Consider the following 21549-nt stretch of genomic DNA (forward strand, 5'->3'; position numbering starts at 1 on the left):
CAGGTAGGTTAAAAGATCAGAAGTAGACACATGAGAGCCACAGACATCCTGTCTGATGAGAATTTGTCTTATACAGCAGGTCTTAGATGCAGGTCTACTCAGTCCACTCACACATGTTTTTTTATTCCCTTGTTTACACAGTGAGAGCAGTCACATAATGTAGGTTGGAGCTGGTGTGATGATAAGAATGTGACAGGATTACCGGCTGCAGCCTTTTTAATCGGTGGAATTTGCAGTGATGAATGAAAGTTTTGACTCAATCAAAAAGTCGGTGTTTTCTCTTCATTCAGGCAGTAATTGAGCAGCTCAGGGTAGCAGAAACTGTGCTCTGCAAAAATGATCTGGATAGGAATTTTGGTTTGGGTAATACAGTATTTTATTGGAGTATACTATTATGTCTTCCACACAGATTATAAACCCATTAGAACAAACTATTCCATAAAGGTTCATATGGCTACATGTTTTCATTCCAACCCAGCAGGAGCACACCAGGCCTGACTCGTTTAATCCACTGATTTCAGTCTTCAGACAGTTGATTGGTCGAATCATGTGTGCTCTTGATTGGTTGGAATAACAACCTTCAGACACACGGCCCTTTATGGAATAGTTTGGACATGGCTGCATTAGATACATGTACAGCCTGATCGATGCAGGTAGGTGATTCCTGATAGTGGGGAGGAATCAGATGGGGGTGGAAGAGGATTCCACAGTTATGGGGCAGCAATAAAGAAGGCCCCGTCCTCAAAACACTTAATCCTGGATCTGTGGACAGACATCAGTCACTGGTCAGATGAGCTCATGTCTCTGCCAGTATGATATGGGGACAAGAGTTCTATAATATATGGGGGAGCATAATGTACTTTTTTTAAGTGAAGTGAGCACATCACTTGTCATTGTGATGTGACAGCACTGCGTCTGACTGTCTTGTGATATCAGCTATATATAAGTGTTGTTAATAGCTTATCAACAGTTCTATCTGCATCAGTCATTATATATTTTTGCTATTTGTTAGTAAGTTAGTCGTCATAATTAAAATACTGTATATAACAGCTGATGTCGGAGCTAGGATACAAAAGGCTACTGATTCAGGCTGCATACTCAGTTAAACTTGAAGAATCAGTGTTAAAGATTTGTTCATCCAGGTACTGATCACCTTTTAAGGACTAGGTGTGGTGCTTGTCACCTTGTTTATTCCACTTCATTTCCCCCCATGTTTTCTGTCTCCAGTAACCGACAGAGGAGGTGATAGATGGTCTAGATCCAGGTTTCATCCTATCAGAGAACTCAAGCTCCATGTTTTACTGTTGCCAAAACCAAAATAACCCTGCAAACGCTGCTGCTGCCAAATCATAGAAACAAACCTCACATCTCTACAGAGCCTCGCTTCAGCTGGCTGACTTACAGCAAAGGCCGAGCTCTCTGTGTTGTTAGCCTCAGCGGCTTAGCAGTACCTCAACTTCACGGCCGCCGCCACCCGGCCCTCCTCTGTGTGTTTTGGCCAGCAGCGTTGGCCTGCCTCCAGCACGCTGACTGTCTGCCTACTCCAGATCCATATGCTGAATTATTGATAAACCCTTGGTCACAGAGAGAAGCAGAGGCAGAGTGAGAAAGAGATAGAGATGCAGAAGGAGGGGAAATTACACCGGGAAGAAGTAGGCGCACTCGGAGAGAGAAGGCAGGGTGCCGAGAGAGAGAGAAGGGATAGAGAGCTGTAAGAGAGAGAGAGATTAAAGAAATAGGAGCCTCCCTCACTGAACTCAACACGGATCAGCAACACCAGATACTTTTATTTATTCAGACACTGCTGTGCATGTGAACAAGAGCCCGTCTCTGCCTCGGCCGCCGCAGGAACACACTGTGCCCCACGGCCTCCCGACAAGCAGCTGGAGTCTCCCGTTATAGCCGTGGGAGATGCACTATACTGAGAGAGAGAGAGAGAGATTCTATCCTATAATTTTCATTTAGCTCCTTGATTTAATGATGGGATTAAAGGTGGTAGGAGAAGAAGCCTCCTGTGGGTTTTCCAAGTCCAGCTCAAGATGCTTAAGTAGTGAATCAGCAAGTTAGTGCTCATTTGGTCACCACAGATCTCTCTCCCCCCTCTCAATTGTGTATCATGCTTGTCAGAGTTATGAGATGTGGACTTATCTTATAGTATCCATGTTGTAGGCTGCAGCTGGCTCATGCCTGGTTAAGCAGCAGTCTAGAGAAATAACTGTGCCTGACAATGAAACCAAATGTGTTTTTAAAGGGGTCATATGAAGTACTTCTCAGCCTGTGAAAATCATTCAACAGCTCCCTTTGTGGCTCAAGTGGCATCACTTGCGTAATCTTGGTTTAGGCTCAGGAACTATACATTTTAGCCAAAAAACAGGAAAGTGTTAAATGGAAAATAAAATAAGAAACACAACACCTCAAACTTATCTGCATCTCAGTCAGAACTCGAGACAAGACAAATACACACAGAAAATACAGTACAGTCAGCCACAAGGAGGAGGCGTTGTCAATAAACAGTCAACACACCTGAGCCGGACACACACACACACACACACACACACACACACACACACACACACACACACACACACACAGAGAGAGACAGAGCGTAGATGTGTAAAAATACACCAAAACTGACAGAAGTGTGAAGTAAAAAAAAAACTGAATGAAGAAACATCTGCTAAAAACAAAGTTCAAAAACATGTGAAACCATCATGTATAACAATAAAACTCACTACAGTGCAGAGTTACCTCTAGCAGTACTAATATAATGTACATTATAACACAATCTTCCTATTAAAATCCTTATTAAAATTCCTAGGTTGTAGAGAGTCTATTGGCGCTTTTCCACTAAACAGTTCCAGCACGACTCGGCTCGACTCTGTTTTTTTTGCGTCTCCACTAGGGATAGTACCTGGTACCTGGTACTTTTTAAGTACCTGCTCTGCCGAGGTTCCAAGCGAGCCGAGCCGATACTAAATGTGAGGTCAACAGACTGCCGGCCACTGATTGGTCAGAAGAGTTGTCGCTGGAAGAGTCATGAGCCGTCCCACACAAGAATCAAACCCGGCATTTTTAAATACCGACGACAGCGTTACAGCTATACGAAGTCACAGCAGTTTCGCAGAGCCGTGCTATGACGACCCCGCCCACGTTGAGTAGGTACTTTATTCTAATGGAAAAGGTCTGTCCTGGAACCGTACCGTACCGAGCCGAGTCGAGTCGAGCCGAGTAGTGCTAGAACTGTATAGTGGAAAAGTGCCATAAGAAACATCCCAAAAAGTTCCCCTTGACACGTTTGAGAGAGGTCAGTAGTCAAAAAACCTGCTGTAAGCCAAACACATCATTCTACTGGATACATTCTTTCACATAATTTCATTCTTGTGCTCTCTCTAATGTGCTTGTTTTATGCTTGTTTATATACATATATAGAACAATTAAAAATACAGAGGAATATGAGGAAGAATTGCCGAAAAACCCTCCAGGGGCTTGCAGAGCGGTATTCTCCAGGCAGCAAAATTACATAGTTACATCTTTCAAATAATGAATGCAAGTATACAGCCCATCATCATTGCCAGACTGAGAACTTGAAGTGACAGTGAAGTATGGAAATGAGGTTTCTGCTAGTTGACATTGACATTCTTGGTGTAACAAGAGATAAACCCTTTAGAGAGAAATTTTAGCCCGATCTTGGGGTGATTAAAAAAAACTTTATTTTAATGTAATTGTTTCACTGGGAACAAATGTCACATGGTACAAATCCATCTTGTGGTGGGGCCAACAGCATCTGTCTGGGCTGAGTTTTTACACAGGAAGCCTGCATTAGAAATCAGGGTTTTAGAGTTTGAAAGACATGGATTCCTGCCTGCCTCAGGTCCCCTCCAGACATGTTTTAATATAAAATACTCTACTTTGAAAAATAATTTGTGTCTGAAATGATTTATCCTTCTCCCGCATTAAAAAGTCCATAATTTGTATATATTCAATCATTTTAATTTGAAAAGTTTACCAGCTGGACACAAGATTTTTTCAACTTCACTGTAAAGTCAATTCTCAGTGTTTGTGCACAGGAGGCTTCAAGTTTCCACTTCACACTCATGTAAATTGAATATAGGACCAGGATGGGCCTCTACACTATTGCTGACATCACACATTGTGCTTGTAGGCACCTTAAAGTTGGATCGTCCACTTTCAATAGATGAAAAACATCCTTCTACTGTCAAACTCTGCACAGACATCATTCTACAGTGAAACTCAAACATCCAACAGTAGGAACAAGAAGAGAAACATATTTTTGATTAAAGGTTGGACTTTGACAATACCACAAGGAATTGTAAGTGTTATAACTTCTATTATTGTTAAAGGTGAATGTATTAGAGACATTTCAGATCCATTTGCTCTTAGTGCTGAATCATGTAGTTGTTGTAAGTTGATTCTGATGCACTGAATGGAAGCTAACGGCTGCTTAAAAGTCAAGAAAAACACACTGAAAGATTTAAAACACTACAGCGTGCTTTGAAAAATGGATGTAAAGGCCAATTGATTTGTTGTAAATGGGATGAAACATGAACAAAATGCTGATTTAATCCTTTAAATAACAGGATGATGAGCACCTAATATATATCATTTTAGATGCATAGTTTTCATGATAATATGCTAAAAAGGTGGAAGTTGTATTGTGTCTTTCAAATCAGATGGATGCTCAGTGAAGCGAGGATGAATGACGTCCTAACTGCTCCCTACATTGTTGCTGTAGTCTAAGTATTGATTGATTGCTGCTGATGAACTAATACAGAGCTCTTGTCTCTTTGCTTTGGCTGCAGTCGATGCAGTCTTCCAGAGGCTCTCCCTCCCCGTGGCTGAGAAACCAGCAGCAGCAGCACCAACATGTCCCGCGTCTCCTCCACCGCCAAGCGCTACACTGGCTCCTCCTACGCCAGCCACTACAGCTCATCCCTGACCCCGGGCCTTAGCTCCTACGGCGAACGGGACAGGCTGTCGTCCTACAAGTCCCCCACTTCCTCCTCTTCCTCAGGTTACTCCTCCTCCAGCTATCTGAGCAGCTCGGCCACCCGCAGCCGCAACTACAGCACCTCCTCGGACCCGGACCGTGACCGGGGCCGAACCATCCCACGTGCCGACATCCTTGGCAGCAGCAGCAGCCGCCGGAGTGAGAGCCTCAGCCGAACGCCCATCAAAAGCTACGGGGGGTCGGGGCTGAGCGGCGGGGGGTCGTCCTACATCGGCTACAGTTCCTACTGTCCGTCCTCGGCCCAGTCCAGCTACCTCTCCTCTTCACCGGTGGCCTCCAGCATCTCTCTCAGTCGACGAAAATCTGTATCCCAGAGTGACTTAAGCAGGGACCTGGCCTCTCTGGGCCTCAGCAACACCTCTGCTTCCTCTACCCCATCTTCTTCCACCAGTGCCCTGCGGAGCTATCGCAGTCGGGCCAGCGATGTGGCCGACTCATACAGTACCAGCTCCCGCCCGAGCTACTCAGGCCTGTCACGGAGCTCGACTCAGGAGGCCCTCTCGCGGAGCTCCACCAAGGAAGCCTTCAGCAGCAGCAGCAGCAGCAGCAGCAGCAGCAGAGCGTACAGCTCTTCGACCTGGGAGCCGAGCAGTAACGGGCTATACGACTCCCCCACCAGGGACTCCACGGTAAGAAAAGGGTCCAGAGTTCTTGCACATGCTGGCCTGACATTTCCTGTTTTTATCGGGCAGGTACTTACCCGACAGAGGATCAATAATTAGAGGCTAAGTAAGGCTCAATGGAGTCATAACTGCAGTCTCCACTGAGGTACACTGCTTCCATTTATTTGCTAAAGCCCCACAATGCTTTGTGGTAACAGAAAGTACTATTTTTTACCAAATGGGGGCACTATTGTTTAAATTAATGTCAAAGCCAGGAAGATCTACTGTGCAATGATATGCAGTACCAGTACCACTCTCACCTTTAACATGTTCTCTATACAGTCTGAGATTATTTTTTTTGCTCTCATAAAAACAAACTCATACATAATCATACATAAATCAGAGGTCGTTATTTCCATTGTGTGCAAGCAGCTCCATGGTAATGTGACAAACGAGCTCTCACACATGGATACCTGACCTCTCGTAACCCAGCAATTAGCTAGCTTACACCTCTTGCAAATTGTTGCCGGGCAAAGATGAGCCGCAGGCCACTCACCTCATCTCTGAGCTCAGTATTAATGACCTGAGCTTCCTCTGTGCAGGTCAGAACGCCCAACTGACCCACTTCCCACTCTGGATTAGTCCCGATAACTGCTAACATGAATGGAGCGGGGGAGGGAGGAAAGAGGATGGGTTGAAGAGGGAAGAGTAGAAGAGAGACCCTAACCCTTAAGGAGAACGTGTGGTAATGTTTATTTGACATGTTTTTCTAGTGCGTTTAAAGCAATTATGAATCAGTTTTAAACATAATCGATATCGAAGGAGCACAGATCTCTCACATTGTGCTCATTATCAAACATTATGATTGTAATCGGTTAATCATTACTTAACTTTTTTAATACTTTGAGTAGCACTTTAACTGAGTCATGTAGCTGTTATTGGCTACCACTGCTCCAGCATTAATTATTCAGTGCGTCTCATTGAGGTGATGAGAACAAGCTTCCACTAACTTGTTCAAATTCCACCAACATTTATACTATTTTGGAGGATTAGACATAACATTAAAGTGAAGACCCGTTCTAAATAAGAAGAAAAAAATATGATTTTCCAAATCAGTATTTCAGGTCTTGTGATACGCCTAAAAATACACAAATACTCTATGTGTATATGGAGGGTGGAAGGGTGCCAAGATAATGCAATACAATATAATGAATAGAGAACATTTGCTGATATTTCTCTCTCTCTAATATCATTGTAAATGGGATATTTGGGGTTTTTAGACCACTGGTCGGACAAATGTGACATTTAAATGTGTTTCCTTGGGCTCTGGGAAAATGCGATGGTTATTTTTCGTTATTTTAACATTCCGTTAATAGACGATTCAATAAAATTGAATCAAATAAATATTCTCCAAATAATCAAGAATAACAATAATTATTAGTTTATGCCCTTAAAACAAGAACACCAAAAATTAACTGCTCAAAAACAGTCAATTCAGCACCTTTCTTTAATGTTCTTCAGTTGGAAACACATTTATTATTGGATATTGAAGTAGATTACATTCTATCATACAAGCATATGTGTACATTTAGGGCTCATTAGGTGTTGATATTGACTGTCTTTTCATCCATGTGAAAGATCTTGAGTGTCCTAAAGGCCCTGCACACCCACACATGTGGTTTCAATTAGTAAGGCTAATTAGACCTCTACTCAGGTGAAGGTGGGCGATGCTGTTCTGGGAATTATGTGATGTCACCGGATACCACAAACTAATAGGATTGTCTGTACACATCCACACAGTGCTGAGAAGAGGTCTCATCAGTTAAGTTAAACATGACTGTCCGACACTTATCTGAGAACTTTGTGTTAACATTTTGTGTAAATTGTGTCAACCTTTGGTGCTTGTCAGTGTGTGACAGTGCAGAAAAAGTGTGCATGTTTGACGATGACTACTTGCTTTATATGACTCTTGCATCTAGGGAAAGTTCAACAATATTAAATGGACACATCACAGCCTCACGTTTTCTAATCAATCAGGTGCTCCTGTTTAACTCATAAGGTTTCCATTCATGATAAAGATAACGTGACCCAGCTCGACCTACACGTTATAAAATCATCAGCTCTCGTGAGTCAAACATCATGATCATTTTATCACCATGAGACTACTGAATGACCTGTAGAGCAACAAGGGGGGGTTGTACTAAAGCTAGAAATCAAGTGCCAGATAAAAAGAATTCATTGTTGTTTGCTGACAGCACTAATTAGATAATGCACTACTGTATGAGCCTGGAGCTCTGAACCTTGAAACACAAAGACACTGTTTGATATTCTACTCAATTGTGGACCACAAGCTAATGCCCATGTTTCTAATATCAGTTTAATTCAGTAAATGGTCAACCTTATGTCAAAATAAACAAAAGTCCACCGAAGGGGCAAATTAATAGGTAATAAATTCTAACTGACCTGTTCCTGCAGTGGAATCGGTGACCAATGTCAAGCCTAAACTTGACTGTTACCCTCATGTAGCTTATCAAGTAATCAACACCTACCCATCATGCAGAGACTGTCACCATTTGTGCTATTTTTACTGTAAATGAACCCCAGGCTTAGTTAACTTAGGTAGTTGATTAATAGAAAATATATTGCCATTTTGCTAATCAATTAATTATCTTACTCAAATACCAAGGAAAAATAACTAACCTTTATTGGAATTTGTCATTATTTTTGACATTTTGCACACTAAACAATCCATTATTCAAAAGAATTATTGATGATAGATGAATCAATGCATAATATTACCATTAGATACAACCCCAGTTTATTCTACATGTAATTGTATGGATGTATACTGGTCCCAGTAAGTGCTGAGTATCACCCCAAACTCACTTCTTAAAGCGCTCTCTGAGCAGTTTTTTATTTACTAGCAAACATACCTCCTAGCAAGAGAGTCAGAAGTGTGTGATGCCTGCATGTAGGTGTAAATATATGCGTAACACTGTCTCACTCATTTGAAGTGTCATCATGATGATGTAGAGCGGGTGTGTCTGTAGTTTAGTGTGGGGCCAGTATGTTGTGTGATGACTGACATATTTTGAGGGAAAGATGTCACGAATGATCTCATGACTGATGGATGCTAGAATGACGGCCCCTGTGACTGCTGCCTGACCTCGTATCATGTCATGTTAGGTCATCCATCCTCAGGGAACCCAGCAGTAAACATCAAACCATTTAAGCTTGTAATCAGAAAAGCTTGCTTGTCAGGCTGCAGCTATCAGTACCATTATCAGTTCATCTACTCGTATGTTTTTTGGTAGGACTATAACATGTCAACATAACAAATAACTCCCATCACAGAGCCCATGGTAAAAATGTCTCATTCTTTATGACCAATAACCCAAAACTCAAAGATATTTAGTTTACAAAGATGTAGTCACATAGTCAACAAGCTGGAAGCAGAGAATAATTACCAATTAAACAATTAAAATGATTGAAATAGCTGCTATCAATTGACAAATCAATTCATCAACTAATTGTTGCAGCTCTGTTTAATAGAGCTACCATTTCACTTGAAGCTATTTATTATTTCCATTAAGGCTTTTCTAAGTAGTGCCTCTATTATAGAAAGTTCAACAAAGTTATTGGTCTTGTTTGGTGTATAAACAACCACATATCCCTCGTACTACATGTCAATATCTTGCCTCCCAGCTGCTCCCTGTCTTTCTATGAAAGTAATCCCCTCAGTACCTTCCCAAAGTTTCACTGAGCACAATGCAGCAAATATACAGCTTCAGACAAATATGACACTCACTCTCTAATTTACATTTCACATAATCTTTTTTTATTCATTTTTTTGTTGTCATTGTTGTTCTACTGTTTCCAGTATATCAGATATACAATGATCATTCTTACAGAATGACTAGAGAACAACTTAAATTACCTCTAGTCCTCCTCTTGTTCCAGTATGAATGTTTAAACTCACTAATGTTGAAGGGTCTCTTGAAATAGATTTGGCAAAGCAAGTTTAACCCAATCGTGATAGTTTTCAGAAGCTTGCAGCACAAAAATAACAGCTGTCGGTGCCTCATGGTGCTGTTTATTTTGTTCCATGTTTATGAGTAAGGCAGTCTGTTTGGCATTTCTACTGTATGAGCCTTGTTTTTCATGTTTTCAATTCATAATATTCAAATGAGATCATGACACATTTTTAGAAAAAAAGCCTCATGATGTAACCTCTCTTTGGTTTTACAAAGTTTTGTTCAGGAGCTATGAATGAGCTGTAAACCCCAGACTAGATTCAGTATATAATTAGGAGGCAGCTCCTTGTAAAGACATCCTTTCACTCACACAGAGGGAACTCTTTGGCCCCAGTAAACAAACAGCCGTTCTGAGGCCAGGGTGGCACGCCTCAGTGAAAGCTGTCTCGATTGTGCCCCGAGTAGATCTTGTTCTTGCTTTGTGTCTAGACTTTGTGTTGAGTCAATAATATTTTTAGACTGCCCTACTCCCCGTTAGCCACCTCTGTCAGGCAGCTTATGGTTTGATGAAAAACACAGTCTGGTGTGATTTGGAGCTCACTTTGTTTTATGGTGAACAAGGTCCAGTAGTTTTAGTAATTCAGTTTTATAAGCTATTATTATGGGTCTGTTTGATAAGTAGGGTTTTTGGGTCAGTGTTTGGCATGACTATCAGGACAGATATATGAGGGTTTAACTAAAAATGTTCAAGTACTGTACCAAGCCCATGTATGCTCCTGTATCAATACTGGGATCTGGACTTCAACTCAAAGCAATACTTCGTAGTACTTCGAAGTAAAAGTGTTTCAATTGTCTTTTTACACTCAGATCCAGAGTGATTTGACATCTCTCTATTCATCCATTCTCTAGATTATTATCCAGGACAGGGTCATGGTAGCAACAATTAACATTTACAGTCTTGAAATGTGTTCTTCTGTTCTTGGGGTATGCCTTTATCAGGTATCCAAACCATCTGTAGTGTCTCCTCTGATGCACTGTTTGAACCCTGAGATTCAGAAACATTCACCCACTCGTGCACTGTGAGTCTAGCCAAAAGCTTAGCATGTTTTAATTCAACCACTTTGGTCACTACCAAAAGCTCACAACTACAATTGAGGATTGACAAAGGCTAGCAATAAATCAAGGGCTTTGCTTTAGTGGGTCAGTGCTACTCTCTGGAACACAGTCTGATACTATGGTTACATTACTGGAGGTGAAGAAATCATACCTAGATTGTGTTTTCTTTGTCCTGACCACGGTCTGAATATGGAGCATGAACATTCATGTCGTTGGAATTAATCTTATGTGATAATGTGACTTAAATATGGAACTTTAGTTACGTGATAATAGGTGGTCATATATATGGCTTGAAATGTATATAATTAAAAACATAGAGAGTGGACCTTGAGTTTAGGTTATTTTGTCAGAATAATGGAATGTTTTTTTTTTCTTTGGGTTGTTTGCGTTTGATTTAATAAGCTAGAATTCTTCATTATAAGCAGATTGGCACTTCGTTTGAAGAACTGAAAAAGTGAGTTAGACACACTAATAGCATGTTCACTTTGCTAGCTCAGTGGTTTTGTAGCCAACTTCAGACTTGATCTGACATTCAGTTCTGCAGAGACTGTACTGAAGACTTCATTCTGTTCTGGGACTCTCCCACGTTTCCTGACATCTCCCTCATGCTTCCACTGAGGTGATGCCAGCATTTAGCATCAGTGCTAGCAAGTTAAAGAATGCTATGTACTTTATAGGAATGTAGATCAAAGGCTGAGGTCTGCCACCTACAACAATTCATTGTTTTAATCGCCCTCCAAAGGAATATGTTTTGCCTGGGTAGAATTTAAAAACTTGAGTGAAGAGATTGTCAGCCTAATGTGCCTAATTTAGCTTAGGGAATAGAGCAGCTATCCCAGGGTAATTGTACTCTGACATCTCCTAGATACAGTAACATTGCTCAGAGACTGCTTTTGTCCCATTTTTATACCAGACTGCACAGCCATTTGCATCAGGTATCTGAATACAAACTCTCTGACTCTTTGCCCGCTTCTAACGTTGTAGTTTTCCACCTGAAGGATTTAGACACTCAGACACACACACACACACACAAACACACACTCGTTTAGCCCGGTGATGGAATGTACTCTGCAGCTATTTGTTGTGTACACAGGCTTGAGCCTGGGTCATGAGATTGCTGCTTGGGACATGTTGCACTTCTCTCACCCTACATATTGGTTCAGTTGAAATCAGACACAGTAAGCACAGTATGAATGGCAATAATTGTAATTCAATCACGTTGCATTGATGTGATCAGTAGATGATCATTTAAAGGAAAGCATACAAAAGATGGCTGAAGATGATAAGCTGCATCATTTTGGGAACTTCTTAAAAGGTGTCCAAAAGGTCAAGCCTCAAATCATTGGTCACTGAGACCTTCAGGCACTTGAAGTCAACAGCTTTGTGTAACCACCAGCACTGCTACAGCATTCTACACCTAATATTTCCTCAACAATCCCTCCTCAGCGTCTTCATCTTGGAATGTCCAAAGTGTCGAAATATAACCCTTGTTTACTAAAAATAATCTAACAGCACATAGCCAAGTCATCCTGGCTCAGTTAGAGTCCATCACAATTTTGTTTGTTATATGACCATGGTCATGAAATTGAGAAACACTGATGCAAACTCATGTGATGAATTTTGCGTTCCAAAAGCTCTATGGTTGCAATCAAGATGAGTTTTTTTAATCAGTATCATCCAACTGTAAAACCCTGTAAACAAATGTTCCTCTTATTTTATATTAGCTGTTGATGCTAGCATTATTTCTTTCAAACAGTGTTTGATTACTTCTTCTTACTTCTCAATTCTTGGATACTCTGCCCTAAAGCTGCTACTGCATTATAAATATTACGACATACAGTTATCACTGACCCCACAAATCCCTTCTGTTCTATGTAGCATTTGAGCATCTTTCAGCTCATTGTTTTAGTTTTAGCTTTACTTTTTCGATTCACTTTCACAGCTCTCTTCCGTCTTGTGTTCAGCAGCAGCCGGCAGCTCTTTTTAGCTAAAATGTTCTGAAAATTGTATTGCTCGCTACCTACTCACTGCTAAATGGCAGACAGCTAACTAAGCTGGTGAAAACAGTGGAGATATTAGCAGCTAAAGAGACAGATATTTTTGTCAGAAGCTAGTGGAGACCAAAATAGAGCTAGAAGAAGGCTGAATATTCGACTTACATTTATCAGGTGGCAAGAAACAAGTGAAAACAGTGAACGCTAATGTCGTTCTGTATCTGCTCTAAGTGTAAATAAGAAGCTGTTTGCTAAGTTTGCTATGTAACTTAAAAGGTGATACCAAGTGGAAGTTGTATTTATAGCTTGTTTGTGTTGCCCCCAAGTCACTAAAATTAATAATGCAGGTTTAAGATACTGAAGAAGTAAATATTTATGATTGACACTTTTTTACACTAAAGTCTGTTATGTAAGCTAATAGCATTAATTAGTATAGACTTTTCTTGTCACTAGTTTCAAGGTAACAATATATATATTTTGAGTAGTTTTAGTTTCTTTTTTGTTTTTACCATTTTAATACAGTGCAACGATCAATCAAAAATGGTTAACTCTATTTGTTGTATGTATCTTAAACATAATTCACCTCACTATCTATGCTGTGTTAGTAAACACACTACATTGGGTAATGTGGATGAAATCCAGGATTGCAGCAGTCATTCGTCTTCATCATCTTACTATGACCAAGCACTAAATTAGAGTGAAATAACAACCAAAACATTATTCACTGTGTTGCTGGTGATTCACTGGACACACTTTAAGGACCTTTTTAGGTCAGCTCACCCTAATTTTAGAACCATAAGGTTAGCCTTCAATAAGACCTTTTTTATAGCAGACATTTGAGTTTAATAATAGGTAAAACACAGATGCTACTAATAATTTTAATGATGACCCTGTTCCCTTAAACTGTCCCAGTGAAATGGACTGCAGGTATCATTAAGTTTATTAATAACATTGTGCTTTTTCTCCTGTGCCATGTTCAAATGTCCTCTGTGAAAAAGCTCTATTGTTACATTTATCCTCTAGTGTTTTTTTCCTCTCGTCTGTTATTATACTGTTTACTGCCTTAACAGAGGATATTGTGGCATATGAGTATTTACGTTTAGTTGTGTGTAATGATCACTATGAAGCAGATGAATAGTCCCCTTGGACCACAGCATAAAGTCCTTCAGGCTGATGCAGCAGCGTGGAGAAGGATGGACTCTGACGTAGGCAGCACGACTGGAGGCGGTCGCTGACGTTTGGTGTAGGCCGACTTTTACCCGAGCAGTCCTGTAAAACGGAATGAGAGCACAACATACATGATATGCCATTTACAGACCTGCTCTACACCTGCGTACAATGATACAGGAGTCAGTCGCTCTTTTGTCATCAGGAAGCGTTTCCTCTGCGCTTTATCGCTCGCCATATGATTATTACAGTGTAAGAAGAAGAATTTAAAGGGAAAGTAACAGGTCTTGTATTCGGCGTGATTTGTATGGTAGCTAGGTCCCGTTATATGAATGAATGAATGACAACAGGCAGAGAGCCTATCAGAAACGGAGTGAAAAGTCTCAATCGCCTGCAACAGAAAACGGCCCAATATCCAGGAGGAGCCGTGCGGAAAAACCGTCACCGCTTCTGAATAACTCGCACCGGGTCGTCGGCTTCTTCTCTCCGCCAGCATGCCGAGCATGCGACAGTCCTACACGGTGACCGTACCTGAGGAGCCGCCAGCAGCCGCGTTCCCGTTTCTGAAGCAGGAGATGCGGAGGAAAGGCAGCATGTCCGGCTCGGTGCTGGTGTCAACTTTTGTAGGGCTCCTCATAAACCAAGCCAAGGTAAGAGACAGAAAGAGAGCGTCTCACCAAACTCCATTTACAAACGAGACAATGTCATGTTTCAAATTGTAATATTTATTTATTTTTATCGGCAAAGCTCGGGAGTTGTTAAGGCAGGATATCTTTGTGAATGCTTTGTTTTCACTATAAAATGAAGCATGGAGCAGTTATTCAGTTACAGTCGTAGGTGCGCGTGTGGGATCCACTAACGTTAAATTATGTCACCAAAACACTCCGCTGTGGTTGGTAGAAAGCAGTGTGGAATAGTAAATATGAATATATTTACATACTAAATCGTTACTCTTATTATCGTATTGTTCTGAATTTACTAGTAGCTCGGGACAATAAACTGTATGAAAAAGGTTATTGTGCTTAAAAGCCAATGTGTGAGCAAGAATTGGTACACCGGTTCACAGATTGTACAGGAGAGTTACAGCCGGCAGGAAATACCGTTTAGTCGTTTTAAAGAGGACCGGGATGTGCGTGTGACTGACAGCGTTATGTATCTTGTAAAAGATGATGTCAGTTTAACGCTGAACTGAGTCATTTCCAGAGGTAAGCTGCTCTCTTAAGCCGCTGTACTGTGATGTGCCAGGATCAGCAGGCCTGCACTGGCAGGTCACTGGTTATATAACCACCGTTTAATCCTCATCATACACTACAGCTGCTCTTACTATACTGCTCTAATGTACTGTAGGCTCATAATGGAAATAAGCACAGAAATAAGCCATTCTGACAGGGCTTTCTTTATGCACTCAACTATCTAGGATATGTGTTTTGCCTCCGGCTGCCACATATGGACACAACCACATAATGTAGGTCTGAGTACATAATGTACAGAATAATCACCAAGCTGGTACTTCATTTAGACAATAGACTCAGGGCAGTGATATTAACTTAGTTACTACTGATATTTCTTTAGATTTTTGATCATTTTACAATTTTCATGTCCTATAATATCAGAAATTAAAGGAATGGAGGGTTTCTCCAATCATTTCACTCTTCTCAAACATCTTTAGAATAATATTAATGAAGTCAAAACAAAACATCTCTTAAAATCCAGGTCAACTTGGTGCTGCCAAAAGCAAAGTGAAGCAGATATTTCTGTGTTTTACAGAGTTAACTCCTCCCACACCTCAATGATTTGTGTAATCACAAGTTAAAAATAAACTGAATAATCACTGATGTGGTTGGAAATGGGTTTAGTAGTTAGCATGGAGCCCTGCTGTGTCTGACTGATAACAAGAGACAGTTCATTTCTAATGTGTATTCTTCGGCTTAAAGCTGTCACTACTGTCTTCCCCCCGTGTAGATAAATGGATGTTACAACTGCTCGTGCTTTGTTGCGTAGAGTGAAGTGAGCTTTAAAAGCCTGCTTGTCAGCTGTGTTTGTTATGATAGGAGGAGAAGAAGAGGAATGAGTTTTACTTAGTGATCACCACAGGCTTGCTGCTGCCTCTGTGTGTGTGTGTGTGTGTGTGTGTGTGTGTGTGTGTGTGTGTGTGTGTGTGTGTGTGTGTGTGTGTGTGTGTGTGTGTAGTCCCAAGTTACAGCGTGGAGTGAAGCTGATGTGTGCCAGCTTGTGTTATGTAATTTGAATTCACATTAGAATACACTTTAGCGCTGGCCAGGCCCGGCAGCTTGGCACGCTTCATGTTTTGTTGTCAGCGTCCCACCTGCTCCTGTCCCGTCCTTCTCTGTCCACTCTTGCTCATCATCTGTCCTCCGCTCCTCCCTCCCTTGTTAGGCCACTGCAGGCATGGCGTTGGAACGTGCTTTGTCTTTCCTCTTGACGCACGTGTGTGCGTATCAGAAAAACGCGTGCACAAACTTTTGTGAATGTGTGTGCGATTATCTGCGTACATCCACATGTTTCTGCACAGCAGGCTCACTGCACAACAGCACTGACAGCTGTAAGGTCAAAGGTTGCTTTCTGCTGCAGCTCTCTAAAGCGTCCTCTACAATGTGATCAGCTGTACCTAAAACTAAAGCTGAAATTAATAATTGATCAGTCAGTTGGCATAAAATTAATCAACAATTTACATCATTTATTGATTATTTAATTCATTTATGAAGTATAAAAATCTGTTCCCATTTAAAGCATTTAAAAGTGTCATTTTAAACAGGCTATTTAGTTGTCAGTCTTTTCGGAAACATACTATCATCCTCGCTGGTTTTTCTACCAAACACAGATATTAGCGGCCTGTGGTTTATTTCAGAGCCTGTATGTGCAGCTCTGCTTTGACTGCAGTGGGAGTCACTTGGCAGTAGATGTTTCATATGAGGGCAGCGCGTATTTATTCATGCTTACAGTACTGAGGTGTACTGCTGGCACTTTGATACACAGTATTAGTATTTGGTTATTTTCCGTCTTCTTGTCAGGAGCTGGAGCCTTTAAACATAGGCCCCAGTGTAAAGTTAGCTGGCGGTTAACTTGCCTGTCATTGAAATGCATACCAGCAGAGATGGGTGAACAGTGCTGTTGCATAAGAAACCCATGCATTGCTTTATGGTCACATGCTTTCTCTCTCTCGCTCTCTCTCTAGCTGTTAATCTAAACAATGTTGGGTTTTAGCGTCACAGCCCTGCTGAGTGTCTTCACACACTCGAATGATATGCAACCAAGGGGCCAGTTCACAGGATCACACGCTATATTTATTTATATATATATTGTGTGTGTGAGGGTCAGTGTGTGATACTGTGTGAGAGAGAGATGAGCTGTGGCTCCACGTCAGCGTACTCAGGCTCAACAAGCTCTTGATGACTGATTTCATCCTTCTGTGTTTTTTAGAAGGGAGAAAATAAATAGATCAACTGTCCTATCTTGTCCTGTTTTTGCCGAAGCAGAGTATGTGCAACACAAGTGTCACTTTGCTCACATGGGAGTTGAGACTCAAGCAGCAGAGCGAGGGAACTCATAGAGAGCGAGAGACAGAGTGAGATTGTTTATGATGGTCTGCCAAATAGAGAGACAGGTCAGAACAGACTGTTCTGCTGCCCGCTTACTCTCTCTCTCTCTCTCTCTCTCTCTCTCTCTCTCTCTCTCTTTCTCTCTCTCTCTCTCTCTCTTTCTGTCTCTCTCTCTCTCTCTCGTGCTGGTATGCCAGCCAATCAGCAGTTGGCATTCTGCACTGCCAGGTGGACCCAGGCATCCCGCTGGTGGTGGTGTGAAGTTTAGTTTACAGCCTGAGCAGAGAGAGAGAGAGGGAGGGGAAGAGGAGGAGGAGGAGGAGGAGGAGGAGGAGGGGTGGTACTTGTTATTGCTTTGGTTTTGTTATAACAGCACTGCCAATACTGCAAATAGGTATTAGTCATCCACATTGATTTGGATGGTGAGCTACATTAGTATGCAGCAGTAATGTGTTTGGATATTACTAGTTTGGTTTCAGTGGAGAGTTCAGAGTATTTTTGAACTTCACCAAAAAGATTGGTGTGATTCTGGGAGAAGTATTGATGTCACTTAGGGTCAGGATATATGCCTGTTTACTGTTGTCATACTGTTTACAGAGTTTTAACTGTCCCTGAAATATGAGTGTACCATGCCATCATGGGCAATGTTGTAAATCAATGAGCAGAGCTGCTTTATGCTGGCATTTGATTTTTTTTAAGGTATGTTTTTGGGCATTGTTTGCAACAAGAGGAAGAGAGAGGCGGGGGGCATTGAGGTTATAATTATTATTATTATTTGTACAGCACCTTTACTACAATAATTACATGCACAAAGTGCTTCACATCAAAGGAACATAAAAGGAAGATAAAAGGCGCATTAAACAATGTTAAAAAAAGAACAGAAAAGAAATAAAAACATTAATGTAATATAAGATGGAGTATAAGTACATATACTAGTACATAAAGTAACTAAAAAATAGACAAAAATCTACATAAGATAAAGTAAACTGCAACTATTAAAAGAAGTGCACTAGTAACTGATAGAAAAGCTATTTAAGCTAAAGTAAAGAGATCAGTCTATGTGATACAGTATGTGCTGTATTTATTCAGCTTGTATCAATGTGTTGAAATATCTTGCTTTGTCAGGTATTTCATTTGCTGGTTTATGAGGCTGCAACTAACTGTTATTTTTCATTATAAATTAAACTGTTGGTTATTTTCTAGATTAATTGGTTTGTAGTTTTGATCTATAAAATGTTTTGAAAATGGTGTCCACCACTTATTTCTATAGCCCAACATTCAACCTCAGATGTGTTGTTTTATTCTGACCAACAGTCCATTACCTTAAGTTATTCACTTTACCATCATAGACGACTAAAGAAAGCAGAAAATATTCCCTTTTAATAAGCTGGAACAAGAGAATTTTAACATTTTTTTTATTAAAAAATGACTGATTATCTGACTATTTTATTTGTGAACAGCTCTTAAATTGACTCACTATATCACTAGTGGAATAAAATGATACATACACATTGATTGAGGATTTTGTCCCGTCTTCTAGTGTCATTAAAAATATCAGCAGCCTCAACGAATGAAATATTTTAGTACTGCTGTCAGCACATTATTCAGACTCTATTGTACCAGGGCTTCTATAATATGTGTACTCTTAATATCAAATGGTGCAGTGCTTTTTAGAAGGCTCCTGTGCCCTTATACATTCAGTTTAGAATAATCTTCCTTTTGGGGTTTCATGAGGCTGTATCACTTGTGCACTTTAGCTCATTTTCCCACACAGTCTCCAGAAGGTTTAGATTACTCAACAAGTGCACAGAGGGCTGTTTGAGGTTAGTCTGGATGTAATTTTAGCTTCACTTGTGTTCAAACAAGAAGAAGTGTTCTTTGTCCACCTGCCCTGGCAACCAGTACGTTGTAAAATTCACATTAAATCTTACTCAGACACTTGTTTAGAGTGGGATAGGGACTTCTAAGTGATATACGCACTCATAGTAGAAGATGTGTCCATTCCAAATTGATTTCTCTCTCTCACACATTTATTTCCTTATATGAGCAGCCTTAAAAATCCCTTCAGTTGGTCGAGCCCGTCCTTTCTGTTGTCACCTTTAAGATCAAAATCAGCTGATGTGCAACAGTATGTGAGGCATTTGTCACGCTGGATTCCTTAGATTATGCTTGATGTAAACACACAATGCGTGCTAGACAGTTTAATCTCCCCACTGTGGGGTCAAATGTCACGGAATGGGGGGAGGGGGGGAGTATTTGTCCACGCAGCAGTTTAAGACACGTTCTCTGTTCATCTATCCAAAAAAAAAAGGCGATGTAGAATTTTTTTAAGTTTAAATGTTTGAAGATAAAATCTAAAACTGTCATGAAAAAATGTCAATCTTTATCTCTGTCTTTTAGTCTCTGTGTTTTAATCCAGTGTAATGTCGTCTTCCTCTTTTTTTCATGTTATGTCACTCCCGGAAAGCAAAGCCACTGTCAGGGATTATTCATTTCTTCCTGCCTCCTCACCTCGCTTTGACCCATTTCCTCTGCTCTGACACCACCCTGCTGTACACCCCCCCCCCCCCCCCCCCCTCCCAACCCCCTCTTCCAGCAGCAGTCCTACATGTTTGAATTAATCGAGCACGGTGTGGACGGACAGATTTCTTTTTTTTTACTTCCACTACCGAGCCGGGGTACAACTGCCAAAAAGGACATTTCCGCCGTCTCTTATTTCCGCCATTATTACCAGGTGCTTCAACCCCTGCTTCTGTTTTTTTTTATTTTTATTTTTTAAACACAGCCTCCGAGGAGTAGAGTTTCAATAGTAGCTCACTAGTCGCTTGAGCTGCTTTTGACATTTGTGAATAGAGCATTTACACAGAGTTATCCCCCCCCAGGCTGGCTCTTTTGTGTACAGTATGTATCAACCCGCTCACAAGGAACCTCTGGGATTATGAACAGTGGATGTATGTTCCCTCTTGTGACTGTTGGTTTCATTTATCTCCTCTTCTACCCCCCCTCCCCCCCTCCCACCACTCATCCATTCTTTCATCTCTCTTCTTCTACAAAACAGCATTTCTTACTTTAAAGAAAAAAAATCCTTTGCGCTTCGTAGTCTAATTATTCTCCAAGTGCGAGAGTGCAAATGAGACAGATGTAGTGGTTTATGAGTGTGTTATGTAAGGTAGTTAATTATTAGACCGTATTATATCACACAGTGAAAAAATACTCTACTGCAGAAGGATGCATGGAGGGCAGATGGAATAACTGTTTTTAATGCTATGTAGCACTGAGGTGATTTAAAGGTCACTGGCTTCTTATTTTACTGGCAAACAATTTCATTTGTTAGTTTTACTGGGTGAGTGACAAACACCTAGTTTTGGTGTCATCTAAGTCCTGGAAACTTGGTTCCAATCTGGTGCGTTTCTCTGTAATGTTAAATATTCACAAACAATCAAAGTTAAAGTTTAAAGGTGTAGTGTGTAGAATTTATTGACCTAGTAGAAAATAATATTTATAAGTATGTTTTAATTAGTGTCAAATCACCTGAAAATAAGAATCGTTGTGTTTTTGTTACCTTAGAATGAGCCCTTTATATCTTATCTCTTTCTACGGTAGCCCAGAAAGGTCAAACCGAACACTGGCTCTAGAGAGGGCCTTTGACATTTTTCGCAAGTTTCACAGCCTCCGTAGATTGTCCTACACACATGGAAGTAGGCCTGTCACAATAATTATCCACTTATCGTACAATAATGTAATATCATCATGTCTATATATGGACTTATCATACGATACATTGACATGACCTTGATCATTTTATTGACCTCAATATTGTCACACTTCACATTAGCAGCTAAGAGGCTATTCATGTCACATTGGCTAAGCAAGTAGTGTCATCCATTCCTCACTGTGATGTCCTGAGTGGAGACTGCAGAAGAATTAAAGGTAAATAACTCTGTCCCCAACCATAATGGCAGTCTGTGTTTTTACAGAAGTGTAGCGCCCACTCTCCAATCCCACCCCCTGCCCCCCTTGCATTATTATGCTATTATATTATCATTATATCAGTGGTATTAAATGATCTTCAAATGAAAATATTGTTTATTGTTATTATTCCGGAGT

At 40.8% G+C, this 21549-nt stretch overlaps 1 protein-coding gene across 5 annotated transcripts in view; it reads left to right on the forward strand.

Annotated features, from left to right (window-relative positions):
* Positions 1–21549, forward strand: part of usp2a (ubiquitin specific peptidase 2a) — a 42552-nt gene that overhangs the window by 8051 nt on the left and 12952 nt on the right. For 2 of the 5 annotated variants that reach the window (XM_062419146.1, XM_062419148.1), the window contains exon 1: positions 4755–5658. In XM_062419146.1, the coding sequence (XP_062275130.1) occupies positions 4885–5658 (774 nt within the window). In that variant the 5' untranslated portion in view covers positions 4755–4884. Of the gene's footprint in view, positions 1–4754; positions 5659–14003; positions 14533–21549 lie in introns of those variants that run through there. The other 3 variants (XM_062419149.1, XM_062419150.1, XM_062419147.1) reach the window with 2 other exon arrangements.

Source organism: Scomber scombrus, chromosome 5, assembly GCF_963691925.1.
Source record: "Scomber scombrus chromosome 5, fScoSco1.1, whole genome shotgun sequence".
Classification (NCBI taxonomy): domain Eukaryota; kingdom Metazoa; phylum Chordata; class Actinopteri; order Scombriformes; family Scombridae; genus Scomber; species Scomber scombrus.